The sequence below is a fragment of the Equus przewalskii genome, chromosome 30, assembly GCF_037783145.1.
Source record: "Equus przewalskii isolate Varuska chromosome 30, EquPr2, whole genome shotgun sequence".
NCBI lineage: Eukaryota > Metazoa > Chordata > Mammalia > Perissodactyla > Equidae > Equus > Equus przewalskii.
Genome location: NC_091860.1, coordinates 31392886 through 31418719, shown reverse-complemented (window position 1 = coordinate 31418719; position 25834 = coordinate 31392886). Strand labels below are relative to the sequence as shown.

Below are 25834 nucleotides of genomic sequence, written 5' to 3'. Positions count from 1 at the left end.
GCATCTTGTGGGAGATAGATTGGAGCATCTAACTAAGCTGGTGGGTGGTCCTGGCTCCAGTGGTTGTTTGGACCTTCTAGAGAATTTTCTTACTGAGCTCGGCTCTGTGCTCCCTCACTCTTCAAAGGAAGGGGGAACAGTCCAGGACCCTGTTCAGAACTTGTCTGAGATCCAGTCATGTCACAGTGTGACTGCAGATCTGATGCACTAGACGCTTGTCCAGTGTGTGCTAATTCATGTGTGTGCTTGTCTGTATGTGCATGTATGCTTTTTCACATGTGTGTGCTTGTCTGTATGTGCATGTGTGCTTATTCACATGTGTGTGCTCGTCTGTATGTGTGTGTGTTCTTGTGCACGTGTGTGTGTATGGAGGGGGAGAGGAAGCTGAAGGGGCTAGGAGAGTCGGGGCACGGCTGTGGCTGGTGGAGGGGCAGGCATGCCATGGGCCTGTGTAGGGATGACAACAGCTCCTTGTAGACCAAGTGAGGGAGGGAGAATAAAATGAGCTAAAGTGATTGGGACCAAGCAGGGCGACATAGTGGCGAGAGGAGAGAGGCCGCCCCAGAGTGGGCCAGGTGGTGGACAGCACCTCGGAGACCTGGGTCTCCAGTGCCGGAGCTTCTCCCAGACTGCAGCGAGCTCGTCAGAACCCATGATGACCTCAGGGGAGTGGCCCGAGCACCTCTGTGCTCTGCAGTCTGCATTTGTGGACCTTACAACATTGCTGTGACCCTCAGGACCGTGTGCTCTGGGCTCCATTTAGGAGCACGGACCTCGAGGCCACGGGGCAGTGAGGCTGGGTTTCTACAGGGTTAACTTGCAGGAGGTGGATGCGCTGACCTCTGGGAATGGCCCTGCAGGCCTGTCCCCATTGACTCTGCTCCAGTGGGAGCCCCTCAGAGCAGAGGTCCCCTCACTCGCATCCTCTCTTCTGGATCCAACTCTCTTTGAACAGCAGCAGAGAGAAACACTATACGAGTGAGCGGCATGCTGAGCCCCCTTGATGGTAGTGAATTCTCTCTAAAAGGAAAACGATTCCTGAGCCTCGTGCCTTCCTCGGGAGTGTGGAGAATACTAGCGGTCTCTCCAGGATGCCCTTCCAGGCAGGGGACGGCAGGAATTTGGGTTTTCTTGCCCTACTGACCAAATAAGGGAAAGGCAATGTACGATCTGGGCTGACGAGTCTGTGGGGCAGCCTCGCCAGGTACCCCTTCTCCGGGGTGCCCTGTAGGACGTGCTCAGAGAAACCCCCGTCTGCATAACCCAGGAGCAGCAGCTTGTGTCCGCCTGGCATAGCTGCCGTGAAAATGTGGGGGAAATGCTTGATGTTTTTCTCCTACCTGCACCTGCCACTTCTTAAAAGCACGGTGAAGTAAAAGACATCTGTGTCTGCAAGTGAACCCCAGGGTGCATCCCAGATGTATCTGCTTGTTTTTCTAAACTGCTGGCTTTGCAAGTCAGAATCGAGGGCTGGGCAGCCACAGTGGGTGCCCAATGTACAGGCGGGGGGGCCCAATGAGCTAGAAACGTCCCTCTGGAGAGACTGTGGCCTCAGGCGTGACTGAGGCTCCTGCCGTCCTCACCTGGCTGCCAGACCCCCACCGGGAGGAAGCTGAATAAATTAAGGATGGCCCCAAACGTCCTGGGGACTTTCCCTCCCAGAACCTGGGCTCCTAGGCTGGGTCTTCATGACTCCAAGCCTTTCGAGAGAAAACGGAAAGGTAATTCCAAGTAGCTGTCTAATGGGCCACATTTCACATTTCATGGCAGAGGTGGGATCATGTGGGTCCAGCAGATAAACATCTCCAGGAAAAATGAACCAACCTCACAGCATCTTTTCCTTCCTTTCTCTTTTTGAGTCTGTGTGGTCTCACGCCCCCAGGACTGCAGCTGCGCCCCCTACTCAGGTGGCCAGGGCCCCCGCCTCCCGCCCTCCCGGGGCAGTCCCCTGAGAGGGTCCTGATATTTGTTTTCCTCCCTTCTCTTGATTCTCAATTCCACTTGGTTCTTCCTTTTACTTTCCATAGTGTGTTGTCGTGGAGTGAATGTTTGTGCCCCTCGAAATCCGTATGTTGAAGCCCTAACCGCCCCGGTGAGATGATATTTGGAGGTGGGGCCTCTGGGAGGTGATTTGGTTTAGATTAGGTCATGAGGATGGAGTCCCCATGAATGGGATTAACGCCCTTATAAAAGAGACACAGAGAGCTCCCTTGTCCCCTCCACCATGTGAGGACACAGCGAGAAAATGGCATCCATGAACCAGGAGCGAGCCCTCGCCAGACACTGAGTCTGCCAGCACCCTGATCCCGACTTCCAGCCTCCAGAACTGAGAAGTCAACGTCTCTGGTTTAGGAGCCGCCTGGTGTGTGGGGTTCTGTTACAGCAGCCCAGGCGGCCTGAGACACGAATGAAAATGTTCCTTGAGGACTCTGTCCCCCTCTCCACAGGGAAGGCGACGGGCTGGGCGGAAAGTGGGCAAACAGGAGGGAGCACTTTCCTGGGCCAGCCTCCAGCCTGAGTGAGGGGCCCCGGGTTCAACACGTGTGGGACTCAACAGCACTCTGCTCCTGCACCTCCTTTAGCCTGGGTGGAGGAGCTTGCCGCAGGCCTGCAACGCAGAGGCCTTCAGAAAGTGCTCATCTTTCCTCTGGGAAGTGGGACACACGTGGAGCCTTGATGGGGGTTGTCAGGAACCTTTAAAAGCGGTGTGTCTGGTGTGTTTCTACTTTAAGTTCTCTCTGCGCCCAAGACTGAACCTGGATGCGTCAACATCCTAATGGGACAAGCTCCCTCATCACACGCGTACATTTAACTTCACTGCCGACATCAGAAGACCTGCCTTGTACTGCTTCTGAAAGGATCTACGTGTGTGTGTGGCGCATACACAAGTACGTGTAACACACGCGCAACGTCAGCAGTAGAATCTCCTCACCCCTCTTATGGAGCAGCCGCAGGGAGTTTCTTTCTCCCTGGAGGTATCCTGACATCATCAGAGCCACACCAAGGAGACCCCGGTGTGTCCCCACTTGGGAACAGTGTCACTTCTCGTTGGGGGTGGAGACGACTTCTTTCCGTGCACCTGCTCTGCTAAAATCCCCGAGAGGGTAGGCCCTGCCCGGGGGCTCAGCACAGACCCCTGGAGAGGTGCCTTTGTGGGCATCACCCAACACTGGCTTGGTTAAAAAGCTGAGCCTTACTCTCCTCGCGGTTGCAAATGAAGGCAGACACAGCCAGCTGGAGTTTCCCGCTCTGTGTAGTTCTCATCTCTGCTCTCCTTCATCCTATTCTCCAGACTGGGACGGGGGCCTTCTGACCGATTAAAATGGAGCGGAACCGGGGCCATTAAATAGCTAATTTTAGAGTCAAGCTACTGGGCTCCCATGGTCTGGGCATTTCAGGCTAACATGTCGGAGGGGTGATTAAGCAGCTCTCTGTGGACCCAGTCCTCTGAGGCCCGGCCGCACACCAGCGGGGTCAGCACGGGCGCCTGGAGCCGGGTCTGGGCTGCTGGCGGGAAAGAGGGAAGGTGTTCTCTTACGCTTGTCGGTGGTGATCTCGTAGGGCGAGTTGAGCCGCGCGTCCCCGCAGGGCGACGTGCTCACGTAGAGGTGAAACAGCACGTTGTCCCTCAGCCGGTAGCCGCCCTCCTTGGCCCGCACGAAGACGGAGCGCTCCCAGTCCTCGCGGCGCTTGCTGGGGACAGAGGACAGAGAGAGGCTCCTGTCACCATGTGCCTCAAGCCTGCCCATGCACTTTGACCCCAGGACGCTGCTGCTCCGCCTTGGGCGGTTGCCCCGGGTTTCTGTCCTCCTCACCCTTCACATTGTGTTTTCTCCCTGCACGGAAACTTCCAGACCAGGCCACAGCGAAGCCACGTGCAAGCGAACATGGCCTGCAGACGCACAGTCATCTCACTCCCTGCCTTTTCTGTCTTGGGCTGCTTGTCTACACAGCCAGCTTCCCAGCGGGTGTCAGCCGTGTCTCAGTGTTTATAGAACGTGCTTCACAGGCTGCCTATGTGCCGTCAGGTGGGGGCACTGTCACCTGGACTTGGCCTCCGTGGGGCTTTCTGCAGGGTGGGGAGGGCCCGGCCGCCAGTCCAGCGGGAAATCTGTGCACGGAAGTGCTTTTCTTCTGCATGCGACCATGGAGAAGGTCGAACAGCCTCTGGGGTCCAGGCCTGTGCCCTCAGAGTCTCCCGGCCTCCTTCTCGGGTCGCCGTGGCCCTGTGCCGGGTCTGCTGGCGGCCCTCCCTCCCCGCTCTTGTGCTCGCTCATCACAGGCAGTCTACTTTCTGCCGCTCTTGCTGTTTTTACACGTTCTGCCCCATTGGTGATGGATTCTGCTTTCCTGGGGCCTGAGATCACAGAGGCAGCAGAACAGACATTTTCTCCCCAGGAAACCTGAGAGGCATCCGCCAGCCTTTCTGCTTCCCTGCCTCTGCTCCCTCCACTGCCAGGTGCCCCCACCCCTCCCAGAACTTGGAGCAAACGCCGGCCCTGGGTCTCTGGGTGCAGATCCCGGCGCCCCCGGGCTGTGCTGGCTCTCTGCAGCTGCTGCTCAGCCCCCACGAGGGCAGGGTCCTGCATGCTTGCCGGCCAGCGGCTGGCGCCAGCTGTGACCCAGACCAGAGTTAGGGTATTTGGGAATATTTCTGATTGAGCAGCAGACATTAGGAGAGAAACCCTTCCCCACATTTGGAGAGATTGGCAACAGTTGGGCTCGGCCACACCCTCAGTGGGCCTGGAACCCGTGAGGGACGGTGCGTGAGGCTGCGGCTCCCCGCACATGGGCTCAGATGAGAATTAATCGGGGGCACTAGGGCGCCATTCCCTGTGAGTCTGTGCGGCACGCCTCTGGGCCGCCCTCCCCTTTCTGCAGCTGCTGCACGTGCCAGTGGCACGCCTGAGTCACTCCCCGAAGCCCCATGAGACCCCATTATTAGTGGAATTGAAGAACACTGCTTCAGAGGACTTGGAAGGGCAGCGGGAAGATGCGATGAAGACAAGGACGCCCACAGCTGTCAAGTCTCCGTGACCAATCGCTTGGGGCTGGGACGCGCCTGGATGGCCGTGTGCTCACATCCACTTGCGATTCCGCTCTGCTCAGTGTGTCGTAGGGAGAGACGCCAGCACAGGCGACAGCCTGCTGCTTCCCGACGGCCGGAGCAGCCGGCCCAGAACATTGGACAGCCCACCGTGGGAGCACATTTCCTTTTGGAATGCCCCCTTAGAACATGCTTGGAGGAGGCAAGAAGCAGACGACGTCCCCAAGCCCACCGCTGGCCTTGCACTCGGGTCCTGGGACAGGGCGGGACGTGAGCACATTCGGGACAGAGGGGCGCAGGGCAGTGGAGTCGAGCCTGGCCTGTGTTTCAGACACGCTCTGACCTGCTGGCTGGGGACAGGGGGAGCTGGCCTGGGGCTTGTCTGGTGGCACCTGAGCCCTGTGGCCCCAGGACAAGGCCGGCAGAAGGGAAACAAGACAGCAGGCTGCCTCACAGCCCAGCGCCTGGGGGAGGCCGTGCCGTCCTTGCGGAAATCTGTGCTCTGTGAGAAGCTTGCCCGGCCGAGAAGTTCTCGGAACAGAACACCGATTGGGGCCATCAGCTCCCCACGCTTTTCTGCGGCTCAGAGGCACCGAGCCTGGGGGAAAGGCTGAATCCTGGGTCTCCTTTGAAGGGGGACAATTTCGTGGAGATGGAGTGGATGTGTTGATGTCACCAGCGCCCTTCCATGCTGGATGAAGGTGACCGGGGAGCAGGGTGTTGCTCCAAGTGAACAGGCCGTCCCAGAGCCCACTCTCAGCTCCCCGCGTGCCCCTCGCATTTCAAGGGCCAACAGCATCCGAGAGGCAGGCGGCTTTTCTGTGGGGTTTTGTTTCTTTCTCTTTTTAAAACAGGAGGCTAGTTCTGGGTTAATGACTGAAGGCTGGCAGTGGAAGAACGTCGCCTTCACTGCCCCCCACAGGGAAGGGGCAGCTGGAGCCAGAGCTGGGGGGCTGCTCCTCTGGGGATGCCGCTGCGCTCCTCCACCGGCCCCGCAGTGCCGTCCTCCCCTGGTCTTTGTCATCTGGAGCGTGCGCAGTGACTTGGGGCATGCTCTCAATGACAGTTGGCAGCGTGTGGTCCACGGGCGGCTGTGGCTGGCTGCCCTCTCTCTGCACGGTCTTCTTGACACTGGACTGCATTCCGGCCTCGTGAAGAGCATTGTGGTAGCTGCCCGTGCCTTTCTTTATTCGTGGGGTGCTGTGGTCATAGGGGAGCACTGGCCCCTAGCCAACCCCTCGATATGCACTGAATACTTGTGTCCCCCAAATTCGTGCATTCATACCCACCCCCCAAAGTGGTTTTATTAGGAGGTGGGGCCCTTGGGAGGCAATGAGGTCCTGAGGGTGGAGCCTTGTGATGGGATTAGTGTCCGTATAAAAGAGACCCAGAGAGCACCCTCGCCCCCTCCCCTGTGTGAGGACACAGCGAGAAGGTGCTGGATCTGCTTGTTCCTTGATTCCGGAACAGTGTTCACTGCTCAGGCCGCCCAGCCGGTGGTGTTCTGTCACGGCAGCCGGGTGGACAAGATGGCTGTGAGTGTCTTAATAGACACTGTTATGGGATGGAATGAGGGGGTGTGTGACAAGGTGTGTTCACACGTGTGCGCACGTGTGTGGGGGGGTGACATGTGTGCACCTTGCAAACCGTCTGCTGCGGTCACTCATGGGCAGGCAGGTTGCTTGGATGGAGGTCCGAGAACAGTGGGGAGGATGCTGGGCGTTTCAGTGTTTGACGGCCTGTGGGGCGACAGCGTGAGCTCAGGAGACGCCACCGTCTGAATGAGGACGTCATTTCAAGCTCACGGCCGGGCCCCGTGTGCAGGGGACCCGCCAGGGTAAAGGGGGCAGCAGTTCTGGGCCAGCTGTGGGCTGCCAGCCAGGACACGTGGGTCACCCACAGAGCCGCGAGCTCATGTCCGGGGCGTGAGTCGATGGGATGCGCCCGCTCACCTCAGGTGCAGCTCCAGCTGCGCGTACAGGAAGTGGACAAGCGCTCTCCGGGCCACGACCTCCGCGTGGCAGTCATTGACCACCAGCCCCTGGTCATTGATGTACTCGCCGCTGATGCACTTGGTGCCCGAGGACAGGACGACGACCTGCGCTTGCCTCGCATCCAGGCCTGGGGGACAGAGAAGGGGTCAGGACACGGCACGCCGCCCTTCCTTCACCTCATCCCACCCACAGGCCCGCCGCCCACAGCCATGCAGGGTCCGACAAGCACCACACGGCTGCTGTGTCCTGGGGCTTTGCGTAGCGACAGGGTGTGCTTTGGGGGGGTCGCGTGCCCACTTGTTTCAGGACTGCGCCCCAGCAAAGCTCTGGTTCCCAGAGGTTCACTTAGTTCTCAAAACCAGGGTCAGCGGGCACCTGATCGTGTGCACCTGCCGATTCTCTACCTGAGGGACACAGAGGTCTGCCTCTCCCCACGTGTGTGCAGTGGGGTCCTGGGAGCAGATGGGACCGTGGGCAACCCGCCACCCAACAGGTGACACCAGGCCACGGCCGGCACCCGAGCTAAAGGGAGAGGAAGCTGGCTGCCTGCTGGATTTCGGGCTGCGACTCCTAAGGGGAGGGGCGCAGAGCCTGTAGCTTGGCTGTGTACCATAATCACCAGATTCACCCCCAGAAATCCTGCCAACACCCCCACCCTGGGCCTGTGGGCTGAGAATTGCTTTTTTTTTTTTCGTGAGGAAGATTGTCACTGAGCTAACGTCTGTGCCAATCTTCCTCTATTTTGTGTGGGATGCTGCCACAGTGTGGCTTGACCAGTGGTGCTAGGTCCTCGCCCAGGATCCCAACCTGTGAACCCCGGGCTGCAGAAGGGGAGCATAGGAATGCAACCACTAGGGTACGGGGCCAGCCCGAGAATTGCTTCTTAACTGGAAGATTCACTGACGGGAATGTGTTGTGTGCAGGATGGGGGCGGGGGCTGAGAGAGCCAAGGACGCCGTTACAACAGGTGCCAGCCTGTGGGTCCTGCGCTTGCCTCGCTCCTCGCTCCCCCCACCCCCCCAAGTGGAGCCAGCTGTCCCTGAGGGCCACCCGGACTAGCGACAAGCTGTACCAGACACCCGGGTCCTTCAAACACGCCTGTCTCCCAGCCCAGGGACAGGCTCCTTGTTCCCACATGCAGGCAGACGCGCTTTTCCGACCTCCTCGCCTCCCTGGGGCTGTGAGTGAGTCCAGGTCCAGGGGTCCGGAGGAGTTGGGGGTGCGAGTGTCACACGCTCAGCGATCTGTGCCCCAAGAGCACTTGGGGAAAGTGCAGCCTGGGCCTCGAGGATGCTCAGCCGAGAGGCGGTCAAGGCAGACTGAGCTGCAGCAGGACAGCGCCCCTGGAGTGACGCCTGGCCCAGCGTGTCCCTTTCCAGAACAGCACCTCACAGGTGATGCTAGGGAGGCAGGGGTGTCTCGGGGCGCGTGGTGCCTCCCCTGGGCCGGCCCAGAAGGGGGGCTCTGCACGCCTGTGGCACGCTCCCCAGAACCCGCCCTGACCTTGTGTCTGAGGTCGCATTTCAGGAACGATGTCTTCGCTATGGGTTTTCTGCTTGAGACTTAGGCTCACGCCCAAGAACAGCGCGCGACATGGCGGACCAGCGACAGCAGGGGAAACACGCCGCGTTCTCTGATTCAGCGCATTGGGGCCTCTGTTCTCCCCAAAGAGCCACAGGACAGATGGGAGATGAGAGCAGGCAATAACGCCTCCCATTCCATCCAGCTCTTTCCATCCTAAGGGGCCTCCGAGCCCCACAACGCGGCGGGAGCAAGGGGGGGCGGCTGCCGTTTCCTGCCTCCTCGTCTCTTCATGGTTCTGAGGCAGCTGCTTCCCGGGGCCTCGCAAACCCCGGCTCAGCGTGTTTTCCTGGGTTTGTGGTGAGAACTAAGAAACATGGCTTCTGCTTGCCTGTGGCCGTCGTATCTGACAACAGAGAGGGTCCCAGGGGCTCCGTGAGGACCAGCCTCATAGACTCGCAGGGCGCCCAACTCATACTGCTGCTGTTATCATTAGTGTTCTTTATATATGATAGGAGCAGAGTTTTGAGGTCAAACTCAACTCACGGGGCCATTTTCTGACTCTGTCTGAGGCCCCATTCCCAGCTGCAGGATGGGGGTGGTGCTCACGGCTGCCAGAGACGCCCTCCACCCGCCAGCCTCGGCCTCAGCATTTCCTCCTTTCCTGCCATCGACTCGGAGGCCAGGAGCTGATGACGAGCGTCCAGTGGAGGCTTCAGGGCTTGCTTTTCACAGGACAATGCTCTTTCTGACCACAGTCAAAGGAATCTTGCCAACAGAAGTGATATTCTCTGCAAGAACGGAAAGCAAGCAAAACAAAAGAAACCTCAAGAGCAAACCCCAGACTGGGTGTCTTCAAAACGTGACATCAACCTGCTGAGTCAGGAGCCCCAGGGGCCGTGAGTCGGTCGAGTCTGCTCCTGGTCTAACGGGGCTTGTGGGCCTCTTCGTGCAGCTACGTTTTCTCTTCACTTAGATGGTGAATTCCTCCCTCTGGGCGGGAACCAGAATTTCCACTAAATAGTCCAAGAAGGGGCCCCCCAGAGCGTCGGTGCCAAAGGTGGATCTTCTGGGACAAGCCATCCGTGCTCCTGGGCTAGGAACACGTCTGATTTTCCAGGCCTCCATCGGGGAGTGGAGAGAATGGAGTTGGGAACCTATAAGCCTGTGGTACCTTTTAAAATTTTTTTTTAGAGGAAGATTAGCCCTGAGCTAACATCTGCCGCCAATCTTCCACTTTTTGCTGAGGAAGACTGGCCCTGAGCTAACATCCATGCCCACCTTCCTCTAGTTTATATGTGGGACGCCTACCACAGTATGGCTTGACAAGCGGTGCCATGTCCGCACCTGGGATCTGAACAGTGAACCCCAGGCCGCCGAAGCAGAACGTGTGCACTTACCTGCTGAGCCACCGGGCTGGCCCCTGTGGTACCTTTTAACAAACATCTGTGCTGGTGGGGATCCGGGTTCTGTGCTGCACGTGGTCAGGGTGGATGTGGCAGTTAGCAGCTGGTTGTGCCCACTCCGTTGAGTTCTGCCGCAAATACGTGATGGGCGGTTTCTCTAAAGAGACGGTGTGCCCACCAGGGCATGCTGGAGCGAACCTTCGTGTTTAGTAAAATTTACTTCCCGGAGGCGACAGTGCTGGGCACGTGACAAGTTCTTTCACGTGCTCGTTGCCCTGACCTGAAACTTTCTGCCTCGAGCACTTAGTTCTACAGCCTAAATGATGTCCCCCCTCCCTGCCCCACCGTGCAGATGCTCCTTCGAGATGAGATGGGAGAGTCGAGAAGAAGCAAGAGAAGGACGAGCAGCTGCGGGTGAGGGAAGAAGGAGGCGTGGGTGAGAGAAGGGGGGTGGGGCACCGGGCCGCAGTCAGAGAGCAACCCCACCAGTGTCAGGGGCCTGCCCATCAGCTGCAGCGGCGTTTCCCAGGCTGGTCCAGTACCCCCTTCCTTCCTCAGTCTCCATTTCTGAGATCCGGAAAACCACTCAGGTCCTGGCTGGGTTGGTCATTGCTGTCCCCTCCCTGCAGGGGTCTGGCTGCATGGACAGCTCAGGAAACGACTGGACACTTACTTCCCCACGTTTTGGGCATGAAGTCAGCAGCGACTCTGCTTTAGGAAAGCGAAAACAGAACACACTGAGCTGCCTGGGATTTCTTCCCCAGGACTGACCAAAATGTGTAAAAGCAGCTCAGAATGCAGCGCTTCTCTTCCCACAGGGTCCAGCAGCCTGGTCACTTGCCACCCGCCGGCAGGGCTGCTTCCCGCACACAGGTCCTTTCCTGGCCCTTGACTGGAAGGGGTCCCAGGGTGGATCTGAGCATCATTTACCAACGGGACCTCACTGCACAGTGAGTGAGGGTGCCAGCTGCCAGGGAGCCACATTCTAACTAAAATAGCTACCCAGTGACACGCTGACTGTTGAGAAACGGCTAAAGAGGAGCCATTCTGGTAGAGACGTCATTTTGAAGATTCCAGCTTAATTAAAGCAGGTATTTAGAGAAATGGAAAATAACGTTTATAATTATTTCTCAAAGTTGTTCAATATCCAGATGTCCGTGCACATGCATGTAACTTAGCATAGACAGCTGAGAGTTGCTTCTTGAGGCTCCGGTCTGAGTCTCCCTTTTGATTTTCCATGGAAATTAGATCTGTAGAAAGAGAAACTGCTCTCCTGTTACCTCATTAATCCTCACTCGGCTTGACTCCAGTTCCGCCACATTCAGGACAATTATGTGGCCCAAGAAATGCGTTGTTTGTTTATTCACTTTCTGTTAATCTCAGTACCTTGCTAAGTGAAGCAGGAGACGTCGAGATATCGAAGACACGGCCCTGTCCTTCAGAGAACTTAGCATGCATTCAGGGGGATGACACAAAACAGAACTGTCTGCAACATAAGGTGCCGTGTGATAGATAGTGCATGAGTGCCACACGCAGACTGTATGTGGATGAGAGAGAGGGGCCTGGGGGTGGACTCCAGACACGGGCTCCCTGGACCAGAGGCCAAGTTGGGATCCTCAGGCAGTGATTTATGAGGGAGTTCTCTCTGGAGGAACTTGGAAGAGAGTCATAGAAACAGGCTAGGATGGGGAAGAAGCAAGGCAAGGAGGGGGCTTCCCTAAGTCTAGTCTCAGGCTGAAATGACAGAAAGCGCTGGAATACGCAGGGTGCCAGGGGGTCAGTCTGCTTGGTGCTGAGCGGCTCCCACCAGTGGGGCGGGGGCAGCAGGCAGCGAGGGCCCGTGTGTGGCACCAACGGCATCTATTGCAAATCTGCACAGAAGTGGGACTGGGTACATAGTGGTTATTGGTCATCTCTTTTCCCATAAAATGGCTTTTGAGAGTAAAATTTATCTTGTAGGACAACATGAGAAATAGTTACAGAAAATACATACATACTAATTTCTATAGAATAAGTAGAAAAAGTGATCAAAGAGCTCCTTCTCCCGAAGCCCCAAGCCCAGTTAGCTTTGTGGGAGAATTCTACTGACCTTCAGTAGCAGACAATTTCAAGGTGATTTAAACTGTTCCAGACCATATAAAGATGAGGAAAGCCTTCAAATTGCTTTGTTACGAAATGCCTATATTATTGATCCGTCCACCTGACGGAGACCATACAGAAAGACAACTGCAGATGGCGCTCAGCTATGGCTATTGAAGATTCCGAATGAAATACAAGCCACCAAGCAGCAGATGAACAGAGCAATACCGTAGTCACTACAAGGTGGGTTTATTCCAGAAATGCAAAAGTGGAAGACATTAAAAAAATTAAAATGCAAAAATACGACCATAAACACAGATACTGAGAAGCCACCTGACAAAATCCAACAACTACTTTTGATAAAAACTCAATAAACTAGAATAGATGGATGTCTTCCGATGTGAGTATACACACACACACACACAGACACACACACACACACCCCCAGCATCGTGCTTGATAGGAAACACTAGAGGAATTTCTACACATTCAGGGTTTTGGCGAAGAGGCCCACTATGACCCTTTATTTGACATCTACCGAGGCTATTAGCCATAGTAACAGGAGAAGGAAATCAGAGGTACGACACTTGGACGGGAGCAGGTGACACAATCATTGAACACGCTGTGACTGTATACATGGAAACTTCCAGAGAACCCAGTTGAAACGCTGCTGGAAACAGTAAGAGAGTTGATAGGTGATAGAGTACAAAGTGAACGTACAGAAATCAATAGCTTTCATGTACACAAGACAACCAGAGAGAAATGGCTCCCTTTGTAGTAGCAGCAAACAAGATAATAGGAATAAGCTTAACAAGTTATGAGCGAGAATTGTATGAATAAAATGTTAAAACCCTACTAAAGACATCAACAAGACTTGAACAAATAGAAAGACATGGCACATTCTTGCATGGGAAGATTCGACTGCACGTGTCCTCTCTCCATTGACTGACAAGGTAAACGTGATTCCAGGAGGAACAGTCATGGGGCTTTGTTGTTGACCAAGACACTGGTGCAAAAGTGTGGTTTTGTTTTATTTATTTTTGAACCATGCAAGCTGATTCTAATGGGTAACCTAGGAAATTCTGAAAAAGAAATAAAACCACAATGAGATATCACCTTCCACCTGTCAGAATGGCTATTATCAAAAAGATAAGACACAACAAGAGTTGGCGAGGATGTGGGGAAAAGAGAACACTTCTGCACTGTTGGTGGGCATGTAAATTGGTGCAGCCGCTATGGAAAACAGTATGGAGGTGCCTCAAAAACTAAAAGTAGAGCTACCACGTGATCCAGCAATTCCACTTTTGGGTAATTATCTGAAGAAAATGAAAACACTAACTCGAAGAGATACATGAACCCTGGTGTTCATTACAGCCTTATTCACAATAGCTGAGATAACGAAACAACCCAAGTGTCCATCAACAGATGAGAGGATAAAGAAGAAGTGATTTATATACACAACGGAGTACTACTCAGCCATTAAAAAGAATGAAATCTTGCCATTTGCAACAATATGGATGGACCTAGAGGGCATTAAGCTAAGTGAAATAAGTCGGAAAGAGAAAGACAAATACTGTATGATTTCACTTACATGTGGAACCTAAAAAACAAAACAAATGAGCAAACAAAAAAGAAACAGACTAATAGATACAGAAAACAAACTGGTGGTCGCCAGAGGAGAGGGTATTGAGGGGATGGACAAAACAGGTGAAAGGTATGAAGAAGTACAAACTTCCAGTTATAAAATAAATACGTCATGAGGATGTGATGTACAGCATACGGAGTATAGTCAGCGATATTGTAATAACATTGTATGGTGACAGATGGTAGCTGGCCTTAACGTGATTGTCATTTCGTAATGTACAAAAATATCGAATCACTATGTTGTACCCCTGGAACTAATATAATATTGTATGTAAATTATACTTCAATAAAAAAAAGAAGACCAACACGAGGAGACAAACCCTAGTAGATATCAAGCAGGTCATAAAGGCTCAATAATGAGTCACCGTGGTACTGATGGTGAACTGGGACAAGCGGAACAAAGCAGAGAGTCCAGAAACTGACCCAAGCTCATACAGGAATTTAGTACAGAATAAAGGTAATAATACCCCAAACCTGCAGTGTAGACAGACTATTCCATTAGTGGTGTCTAGCAACTGAAGAGCCGTCTGAAAAATCAAATTGAATCTTTACTTCCTACCACGCACCAGGATAAATTCCAAATGGGTCAAAGGTTTAGATGCAAAAAAGTGAACTGCATACAATGTTTACAACAGCTTTATGCATAACTGCCCAAACTTGGCAGCAACCAAGATGCCCTTCAGTAGGTGAGTGGATAAACTATGGTTCATCCAGACAATGGAATATTATTCAGTGTTAAAAAGAAATGAGCTATCAAGCCATGAAAAGACATGGAGAAACCTTAAACGCATATTAGTAAGTGAAAGAAGCCTTTCTGAAAAGGCTCCATCCTGTATGATTCCGACTACATGACATTCTGGAAAAGACACACCAATGGAGACAGTAAAAAGATCAGTGGCTGTCAGGGGTTGGGGGGAGGAGGCATAAATAGGGGGAGAACAGAGGATTTTTAGGGCCGTGAAACTACTCTGTATGATCCGACAATGATGGATACCTGTCATTATACATTTGTCCAAACCCATAGAATGTACACCACCAAGAGTGAACCCTAATATAAACTGTGGACTTTGGTTGATTAAACAAACAAACAAAGAAGTTGTAAATGCACTAGGAGAAAATGTGGGATAATCTGTTTATAAATTTGGTGGGTAAAAAGCCTTTCTAATTATAACTCAAAGTCCCAAAGCAGTAACAATTGTCAAATTCAAATGCATAAAAATAAAAAATATTACTGCATGGAAAAACATCTTAAAGACAGTAAAAAAGACAATTAAAAACTGGGAAAAACTGCAATTTATATCACAAACAAAGCACTCTCTCTCAAATGTATGAAGAACTTTTAAGAAAAAGAAACCTCAATAGAATAATGGGAAGAGGCTAGATAAAAACATTTCACAGGAAGAAGATACAAACGGTTCTTAAATATATGGAAAAACATTCAACCTCAATGATAAAAATATACATCATCATGAATATACAATGAGACATAATTCTTCGCCTGTCAGATTGGTAAACATCCAAAAGCTTATTAATGTACGGTTGGAAAGGCTGTGGAGAAACACCTACTCTAATAAATAGCAGGCAGGAATATATACAGAGAGAGACATCCAATGGATAATTTAACAGTATCAGATTACAAATGCATATGCCCTTTGGCTCAGTTCTCTTTCTGGGAATTTATCTTACCCATATATCTGCACATGTGTTAAAATGATGTATGTACAAAGCTATTTACTACAGCAATGTTTGCAATAGCGAAATAATAGAGATGACCTAAGTGTCCATCAATCGGGGACTGGAAAAGCACAGGACATCTGTCACTGGGCTCCTGTGCAGCTACAAGACAGAGAGGAGAAATTCTCTATAGGTATATGAAGATTTCTGGATACATTGTTACATCAAAAAAGCAAGACTTGGAGCCATGTGTGTGATATCCTACCTTTGGCCTTGGAAAGGGGAAGATAAGACCACATGTGCACCTCCTTAGCATGTGTGAATGTGTTGGGAAGGGTATCTGTCCGGCTCTGGGGTTCGACCCTGCATACAAGCTGAGAACTCAGCCTGTTACTGCCTCACAGATGCTGGTGGAAGACAGGAGATTCCTGGGCCAGAGACAAAGGGCGTTCTTGCTCACAGCGCAGCAGGTAGTGCGAGGACCTGTGTTTTGCTTCCGTGCCCTTGCCCAGCCTCATGTGGGCAGGTGCAGGCATCCCAGAGGTGCCGCACATGCAGTGGTTTTCGGCTGCAGCTGGGGGACCCTGAGCCTGGGGGGTCCCCAGCTCTTCATAAGTGGTAACCAAGCTCGCGTGCACTTCATCCCGGAGGGAAACGTTACCTCATCGTTCAGGTTGCTGCCTGCAAACACAGCCGAAGAACGTGCCCGGTAAAGAGTGGACGCCTCTCTCTGGCTGGCCTCCTGCATTATCCTCTTCAGCCCAGAGAACTGGTCTGTTTGCTCTTCTGAAGGAGTCACCCCACCCACTCTCTCTCCCACTGTTTCTGAGGACGTGAGAAGGTGACTGGGCCGGCTTGTTCTCAAGTTGGTCTACATCCGACGCAGTGAACCTCCAATTTGGTGGGCTTCTCCCCAGGGCACCCCACCCCCCACACTTCAGGCAGTCTCTCGGAAGCTGCTTTTATCCATTTAACTGGGACTAAGCAATTCTTAGCCTCCTCAGACCCTTTGAATAGAATTTTCACAATACTACACCTGATTTTAGAGGAAAACAACTACTGAATTTCTAAGAATAAAACTGAAGGTAAAATATGTCAACAGGCATCAAAGAAACAAATATCAAACTACAGAACTTAAAGACATAAAGGAATGGTATTTACCCCATATGCAGCCTGCCCCAGGGTGGGGTGTATAATTAACTCTGCCTCCCTGTTTTCCAGCGCTGTGTGCATTGAGTTTGACGACTCAAGTTATAGGGTTTCCACGGCTCCCCTTGAGGGACGAAGGCTCTTCCACAACGTTCTAGCTCAGCGTTAGGGACCTTCCTCAATCGTCCGCCTAAATGATCTTCTGCCCAGTTTCATCCCCTCACTCATTCTGTCTTTCAAGGCTCCCAGCTTTCCTGTGGTTGGCATCCTCGGAATATTTGCAGGGAATTTCCTGCGGTTTCACTTCTACTCATTATTTGGTCAAAGTCTGTTTGATTTTCAGTCTTTTCTTGTGAATAAGTTCCTTCCTCTTCTAAGTTCTGTTTCTCTTTTCTAAATTTGCTCTAATTAGTTTGAAATCAAGTGATTTGGAAGTGTCGGCTCAGGCCCATCTGGACTGCGAGGCGCGTGACCGGACTAAGACTGAAGAGAACAATTACTTTTGACGGGAGATTTTTCTCTCACCAGGGTCTTGGTTGATGGCCGTCTCCACCAATCAGAAGATACCAGCGCCCCCCGGGGCTCCTATTCTCTCAACGTTGCAAATACGTTGACTTTGGGGGGACAGTAAGCTACGTGCAAAGTTTTGTGTGTTACGTTGTGGTTGATGACACGTCTGTAAAGGATGGCAGACCTCCAGGCACGGTGGGCAGACCCCAACCCGCGCCAGGGCACAAGTTCTGGAGTCAGATAGCCCTGTTTCTGCTACTTACCTGAGACTTTGGTCAAGTGAGCTTCTCTGTTGTCTCGTCTGGAAAATGGGGATAACACTAGTGCCATCAAGTCTTTTTTTTTTTCCACTTTATGTCCCCAAATCCCCCGGTACATAGTTGTATAGCTTAGTTGAGGTCCTTCTAGTTGTGGTTCTATCAAGTTTTCTGAGGATTAAAGAAAATTGTGTCAAGTGTTTACCACATGCCTGTTATCCAGCAAAAGTGCCATGATTTCTAGCTATTAGTACTGCATATATTTGTTTCTCTTATTCACAACCAGACCTTTTTCTATGACTCCTATTGCTAGAATGACATAGAAAACCACGTGATCTTTTATGACTTATATTGACCATAAAGCACGCGTTCTTCATATGAGAGCAAGAGGGCTGGTTTGAAGCAGCTGATAAACACAGCATGTTTGAGCACCTCTTAAAAATAAATCTGACTATGGCACCAGGCTATAGGCAAAACCAAAATTCAGGATGAGTCCTCACTGAGAGCTCCTACATTATAATCTCAGGGCATACTTTTTATCTTTTTCATTCATGCATTCAAGCATTCATTCAACATGTACCGAACACCTAATTTATTTGAGAATGAGAATGAGAGAATGAGGATGCAAACTGTGAAGTTCCAAAGTCCCTTTTGTCACCCTATCCTGACAGCCAGGGAGGGAGGCAGGCACATGGAGAGAGAAGTCCTCACCGTGATGATGGCTGGCACAGATCTGCGGACACCTTCCAAAAGGATGGGTGACGGGAGGAGTCAAGGTAAGTCTTATAAGTGACTGGGAACCAAAGACAGTGTTGAAAGATCATTGAATGACCAGGCTGGTTCCGAGGGACGTGGACAGGCTGTGGAGGGGGCATGGCAGAGGGGACAGGCTTCAGTCTGCAGACCGAGCAGGGCGGCCCTTCTGGTTCAGAGGAATAGAGGCTGAGCTGGGGCTGCTGCCCGGGGATGCCAAGGGGAGACAGACCAGACTGCACCTCTCCCTGCCATCCAGACTGCAAGGCAGAGCAGCACCCTCGGCTCTCACTGTGGGGCCCAGCGCTTTCTCTTCCATCTACGTCTCTTCTCCCTGGTCCTCGCAGCTGCTGTCACCCACCTCGGCCGTTTCCCCACACTCAGAGCAGACCTTCTTGGCAAGAGCTTCTCCAGCTCCCTTCCAGAATCTCAGGCTGCTCCCCACGGGTCTCCAGGCCATCCACCCCACAACACACGTGTGTCTGAGACTCACGGGGAGTCATACACATGCTGGGCCCCCTGTGGGAGGGCAGGGTCAGGCGGGGTCTCTGGAGCCAACACAGAGCGGGTGACAATCTTGTTTCAGCCATTGGACTTGGCTTTGTCTACATGACAACAGTGCGTCTGACACAACTTCCCTAATAAACAAACCCAACTTCTCCAAGTTGAACACTTCGGGGTTGGGGATCAGGCAGACCCACTGTAGTCGTATGTCGTGCCCCCATGACCTTTCTACTCTCTTCTGATGAGCGCTAATAACTCGGTTATTGTTCAATGTTATAACACAGTAGCAAGGGGCATTTGGGGGTGGAAGGAGATGGGGGAAAGTGCTTGCTTTCAGTTGGTTTTTTCTTTTGTCTTTTTGGTGAGGAAGATTGTCACTGAGCTAACATCTGTGCTAATCCTCCTCTATTTTGTATGTGGGATGCCACCACAGCATGGCTGATGAGCACATGTAGGTCTGCACCCAGGATCCGAACCTGTGAACCCCAGGTTGCCAAAGGAGAGCATGAGAACTTAAGCACTATGCCACCAGGCCGGCCCCTCGGGTGGTTTATAGATCACAGGTTCCAGGCCCTCCTGCCTCACCTGGTTCTGCCATTGAGACTGAAAAGCCAAGTTCTGGTCAACAGGAGTCTGCAGGACACCCCCTTCTTTCCCTGGCCCTGAAGGGGGCTGAGCTGAGAGCGGGACCCGCAGCAGTTTGGGATGGAAGGTGACAAAAGCCAGGAGAAGTGCAGAGGCTGAAACCATCGAGAGCCTGACCCGAGCCAGCAGCTGCTGGCGTCCAGCCCACTGGTTTTGTGAGACTAATACAAGGGCGATCTGTTAAAGACACTGCTAATCAGCCATCTTATTTCCTGCAGCTGGAATTCATTCCTAATTGATACAGCTTTGGGATGCATGAAATTCAAGGCTGTACAAGATATACATTATTGCTGCAAGGGGACCAGATCAACCTCCAAGGACGTTATCAGTTATGGCCCCAACACCAGCACTGCACCGGGCTTCCCTGGGTATAAACACAGTGGTGTTACAGTTAGTAAATATATTCATCCCTCCCTCATCCTCCATGCAAGCAAGCGGGATGACAAGGAACTCTTTGCAATTAATAGATTGAAAAATCTATTTATCTTCCCATTTGGGTTGGGCCGGGCACGCACTTCGCCCCATTAGTAACTCATTCTTTTAGATCAAAGGAACAAATAGGAAACGCCTGATGTGAGTGATAAGCAGTCTTCTCTTTTCTTCCACTGAGACTGACTGACAAGATCGCCTCGCTGGAGCTAAAACCAGACATAATGAGCGTGTGAAGCCAGAACTCATGAATCATGCATGGGGCTAACCATTTAAGTGAAGTGCTTTCCTCATCCATACGCAATCACTTGATGTTCTCGTTTCTGTTCTCTCTTGTTCTCCGTTTTTGAGAAGGAAGATGGGGATCCTATTTGAAGGGGTTCAGAGGGAATCCTCATCCGGGCCCTGTGCATTCTGTGCTGTCCGACGTGCCCCTCACTGCCAACCTCCTGATACAGTCGAGGCTTTGCGTGGCCGAGGTGTGCGAATTACCTTTGGCTCAAAGGGCTGGTGGCCATCTGGTTGGTTAGCAAAGACACTCTTTGGTTGATGGCCAAGGGTACAGATGTGCACTGATGTTAGAGGGGCTGGCTGCCCCCTTTCCCCTGCCCCTCTCTGATCTTCTCCTCTCCTGACTTGTGGGACTGCTGCCTACCCTTTAGCTGACAACCATCAGGGATGGCCCCCAGGCTGAGACTCCTGCCCTTCGAGCTACTCCTTCCTTCCCTCACTTTAGCCCTAAGGGTTCTGACCCTGGGAGCTTGGCTGTTTACCACTGGTGACCACTCCCTTCCTGAGCTCGCGGTGGTGCCATCTCCAGAGCTCCTCTCTGAAGCACTTGTGAGCCCGACACAGAGGAGGCAGACGGGATCTGGTGAAGGTGCTCCCGGACGGACAGGCGGGAGTGAGGACCCGTCGGGTGGTTGTGAAGTGTTGGGCAGGAAGCAAGGGGCCTCATTTTGCTGATGAACCATAGACTCTGGGTTCCATTAGTGTGTCACCCATTCTGCCTTGGAAGCGTCCAAGGACAGCACCATCTGCTCCCCCAATACTGACCATGGAGCTGCCCTTCAATATTATCTAATGCAGATGGAGAAAGCTGGAAAATTTGAATATGGGGTCAACTGGCTAAGAAAGGACTGTAAACCATGAGCTAAGTGCAAGATTTGAAAATACGAAGTGCTTCAAAGGGTGCAGCTTTGCTCAGTGCACATTTTTTTTTTTCCTTTTTTTTTTTTTTGAGGAAGATTAGCCCTGAGCTAACATCCACCACCAATCCTCCTCTTTCCTCTGAGGAAGACTGCCCTGCCCAGTGCGCAGTTGCTTGTTAATTCATCTAAACCGTTCAGAATATGTTTGTTCTCCCTGCAGCCACGCTGTCGGGGCCGGTCAGAGAGGATGAACTCCTCCTGCAGACGGATGACGTGCAACAGTCCTTCCTCCTTCCTTCCTTCCTCTCTCTGTCTCTTTCACAAGCTTGCGTAACCGGAGTTACAAGCTGACGTTCACCATCAGGGAGAACAGGGGAGTATTTTGCCTTGTTTATAAGAACCTCTTCGAAACACTGACGACGATCCTGGCTCATAGACAAACACTAGATGTTGGTGTCTTTTCTCTTTATTCTTACAGCGACAGGCTTAGCGTTATGTTTTCATTAAAAAAGATGACAATTTAAGGGACTAGAATAAAGACAAGTTTAGTTTTATTGCTTTGAGAGAAAATAGTGTTGGGTTTTTTTCCCCTAGTGAAATCTTTCGGACAATTCAGTGCTGGGTTATGACTTAACGATCAGAAAAACGCATGAGTATTTGAACAGCTCTGATGGGGATATGTGATCTGAAAAGAAGGCAGCAAAAATCTCGTCTTCGTCCCTTTTGTAGCTTTCCTTGTGTGCACCTCCTGACTGAGAAGAAGTAAGTTTAGCCGTCTCCTTAGCTAGTTCAGTCCTGGCGGCACTGGTCAGCACCTTGTGAGCGATTCTAGACTAAACTGCCGTTTACCTCCAAATGAGCCGGCAGTGGGGTCAGGGTGCAAACGACAATTACTTCAGCAACGGAACGTTGGTGACTTTTCCCAGGTGTGAAACGTAGAACGTGTTTTGCCCCCTGCACTTGGGGTGGGCCAAATGTCCACGCGGTGACTGGCATTCTTTTCCCCTGCATTTTAATGAGGGACGTTTAGTATAAAAAGTCAGCGTTCGTGCTACGTAAGGGTCGGTAGTAAAATCTATCCTGTGTTTTGGGGTTAAAATGTAACAGTTGAAACCAAAGATTGAAAATCAGTTGTCCACCATATTCCTTACTGTGCGAGATGACGGCCCCGTGAATCTTAATGTACAGGAACATGCGGTGGAGACCTCTCCTCGGCTCCACAGTTCTCTCCCCACTTAGCCGTTATTACCATCAATTCCTTGAAATCCGGATGATCGTTCACCATCTTTCGTCTCAGCGTGAGGGTTCCGTTTAGGGTTTTCGTCTAGTTCATTTGTTCTTGCTCATCTTCCCATGGCCTACTGGGTGTAAATAAAAAGACTCTGCTTTTAACTTTATGCCTAGAGTCACTGCCAGTCATTTGGGGTGGGGGGGGAAATGGAAAGAAAGAGGTCTTGGAATATTGGGAATAAACTCCCTGTACTCGGCCTCCACAAGGCCTCCGTGGAGACGAGCAGTTGTGAGCGCGCCTCCCCTGGAAAGAGAAGTCCCAACTGCATTTAATCTGTGAGGACTTACCAGGTGCAAATGGGAAAATAGGGTGTAAACACCAGCTTCACCTGGTCTGACCCCATGGATGACGTGTTATTCACGCCAGAGCCCCGGGTGGACACGCAAAGCAGGTTTCTTTACCTCATGTGGCCGTTTTAGGTTCAGAGCAAAATGCACGCAGCAGAACACACTCTGCGTTTCACGGCTGGGGACAATTACTACTGATCTGTTGTTGAAGTGACTGTCACTTTCAGGTTTTTCCCAAGAAGACAAGCCTGCCCGCTTTGCCCAGAAGGGTTTGACGTCCTGAGCAGAGCTGTTCTGGGCTGTTTTCAGGAAGTTCAGCTTTCCGTCCCTGCCCTGTCCTCAAGAGACATGCGTCTTCCCAGGGTGCTTATAGATCCCAGGCGTTTGTGGAGTGATTACAGCCGCGCGTCAGCTTCAACAGGAGGGAATATGTGTCAAGGCCACAGCTTCTGAATATGTTTTTCAGGTCAGGTTGGCAACAGACAGGTTCAAACAAACTTCTGAAAATATACTCTAGGGAGCTCCTTACTGGTTATTTATTTTAAAAACTTAGAAAGAACATGAACAGTTCTTGCATCCTCAGCACCACACCTTGATGCGCGTCTGAGGGGACCTCGAGCAGGAAGGATGACCATCCTTGATCCCACATTTTAGTTCCGCGTCCCCTTTAACTTTAGGAAAGTCACTTTGCCTCTTGGTCTTGGCATCTGTATTTCTCAAAAGCGATATTAAAGATTCTGGCCTTTCTCACTTCTCGGGGTTGTAGCAATCAATTTGATTAGTGTGTGGGAAAGCGTTATCAGAATTATAAATTTACATATCAAGTGAAAATCATCATTATTAACCGCCTCTTCAAGAGTCACTTTCTCATGGAAACACCAGACTTTCTTGATGAAGCTGTAGCTTGCCAACTTGGCTAAGTAACATCCAGATTTCTGGTTCGGGAGACCGGGGTGAGCAAGCTCGTCTGCTCTCCTCCCTTCCTGGACCCCACGGAAGTGAACGGGCTCCAGAGGGAGCAGATCTGTAACTTTGGGGTGGTGGGGGGACAGCCTGACAGCTTTCGACGGTCCCCTGGAAGGGGTAAGGTCAGGGAGGATGTGGAGGAGTGCAGTGGAGAGGATTCCAGCACCGACACCTGTCAGGAGGAGCTGGTGTCCGAGGCTGAGCCCAGAGAAGGTACCAAGGCAGGAGGAGCCTGCGTCTGAAATGGGGTCATCGAATGACTTCATAAGTGGCTGCCCCCGTTGCCCAGCCCCTGCTCCTTGGAGAGAACTCTTGACCTGGAAACTTCCTCTCAGGATGAAGAATGGAGAGTCTGACTCTGAAGGAGTTGCAGGAACTGCCTGAGAAAAGTTAGGGGGTCTGAAGGCTTTCCTCACTTGGCATCAGGCGGTCTCTTGAGTATGACTAGCTCCCACTTTCCTGTCTTAAGGGGGCACCTGCTGATTGAAACAGAGGGACCAGGCAGCCTTTCCATTCGGGAGGGAGCCTGTCGGAAAAACTGGAAATCGTGCCCGGTGGTTGTAACAATCCTTTTAATGTTTTACTCGCAGATGTGAATATTCGACAAAAATCATAAACAGGATAAGAGAGAAAGACCGAAAATAAATAAAGAAAGCATTCATCACGGAGGAGTCCCTCCAACCAGACAGAAGAGGAGAACTTAGGAATTTGCTGACAAGCCGCCTCGGAAAAATCTGAGGAGACATCACGTCTGTAAAACAAGAAGAGTGTCCTTGAGAAAGGAGGAAGCTGAGAGCAAGGCAAGGTCTCGAATGATAAATGCAGATTGCAAAAATTGGGGAAAGAGGGGCAGCTGAAGAGCTGTCAGAAAAATTTAGGAAATTTCCAAGAACGCAGAGTAAAGGGTAGACTGACACTAAGACGGGATTAATTCAGAACATGGAAAATTCAACAAAAATGTGTGTGAAGGAAGGAAGTTATTCAAGCAATGATATGAGGAAAAATACACAAATAAACAGCTTATATGTATCAGGGAAGGGGCGTGGCTCACACCTAAACCCATTCCTAGGAAATTACAAAACATTCAAGTTAAAGAACGACCCTTTCCCCTCCTAGGGCGGTGGGGGGGCGATCACTGTGATCATGATGTCAGTCAGACGTAAGGTTTCTAGTGGGAAGCGTTAGATAAGAGATAATGGAAAAAGCCCCTCAAAATACTGAGGGAAACTACTTGCAAGCCTAGAATCCCTCCCTTTCAGTAGCATGAGAACCAAATCAAAACTGTTTGCAATCCCAGAGTATTCAGTTTCTACTCCCACGTTTTAAAGGCTGTTTCTTGGGGATGCCCTCTATCAGGTGAGAAGAGATGAGAAAGATGCTGATGCTGTGGTCCCGGCTGGAAGTGCAGGCACACGGGCCAGCGTCAGGGGCTCCACAGGGGAAGGAAGTGGGTCTGCTTATGGACTTGATGACTTAGCGGCTACATAATTCAGCACACACACCAAACGCACATTCTCGTTTTTTCAAGTAAGAAAAAAGAAAATTGGTATTCTGGAAAACACAATATTTCAAAAGCTCTTTAACAAAGTCTAGCTACAATTTTGAATCAGGCTTAAAGGTAACACGGTTGTTAGCTAGAGATGGAAGCATCAAGAATCTGCGTGACCCGGACGCCAGGCTGTTCTCTTTCAGGAGAGACATTCCACTGACCCAGCGCCAGCTGGAATTCCAGCTCACTGCCCCGCTCCGCGGTGTCCTGACCGCGTAGGTACTCTCTAACAATTCTCAACTCTTAGACTCACAGGACAGACAAAATACAGAACCAGTTAATTATGCTCTAGACTAGAATATAAATACCAACCGTTACGATAATGTAAAAATACGCTTACAGTGGAGAGAAATTGGCTAGGGAGGATGAGGCTGGGGGCTACCATCCTGGATTTAGAGAACAGGAAGTGAAGGTGCACCAGCTAAATTTGGTAATATAAGAAATAAAGGTTTAAGTATATTATCTAACATCACAAATATTACAAATTAATGAAAAATAAAAAAGTATCACATATTAATAGTGCGAGTCAACAGATACTATTTGAAATTGAAAATCTAGACATATGGAACCAATGCAGTATTTAGAGTCAGGAGAGCAAAAATTAAAAATGATTAGAAATGGCTGCCTCAGGGCCAGCCTGTTGGCACAGTGGTTAAGTTTGCACGTTCCGCTTTGGTGGCCCGGGGTTCGCCGGTTTGGATCTTGGGGTTGGACCTATGCACCGCTTGTCAAGCCATGCTGTGGCAGGCATCACACATATAAAGCACAGGAGGATGGGCACAGATGTTAGCTCAGGGCCAGTCTTCCTCAGCAAAAAGAGGAGGATTTGTGGTAGATGTTAGCTCAGGGCTAATCTTCCTCAACAAAAAAAAGGCTGCCTCTGAGGAGTAAAGGGAAACAAGGAGAGTGTGGGAAAATGTTTTCATTCATAAATTCTCCTCTGTGTGAATTTTTACCATATGACTGCATTATTTTGAT

The 25834-nt window shown here is 51.2% G+C and overlaps 1 protein-coding gene across 1 annotated transcript in view; it reads right to left on the bottom strand.

The window, feature by feature from the left end:
• The window catches only part of ADARB2 (adenosine deaminase RNA specific B2 (inactive)), a 455777-nt gene that overhangs the window by 38516 nt on the left and 391427 nt on the right, over window positions 1-25834 (bottom strand). Inside the window, exons 5-6 of the mRNA XM_070601050.1 lie at window positions 7000-7168; window positions 3539-3693 (exon numbers count right to left, since the gene is read on the bottom strand). Of these exons, the coding sequence (XP_070457151.1) occupies window positions 3539-3693; window positions 7000-7168 (324 nt within the window). The remainder of the gene's footprint in view (window positions 1-3538; window positions 3694-6999; window positions 7169-25834) is intronic.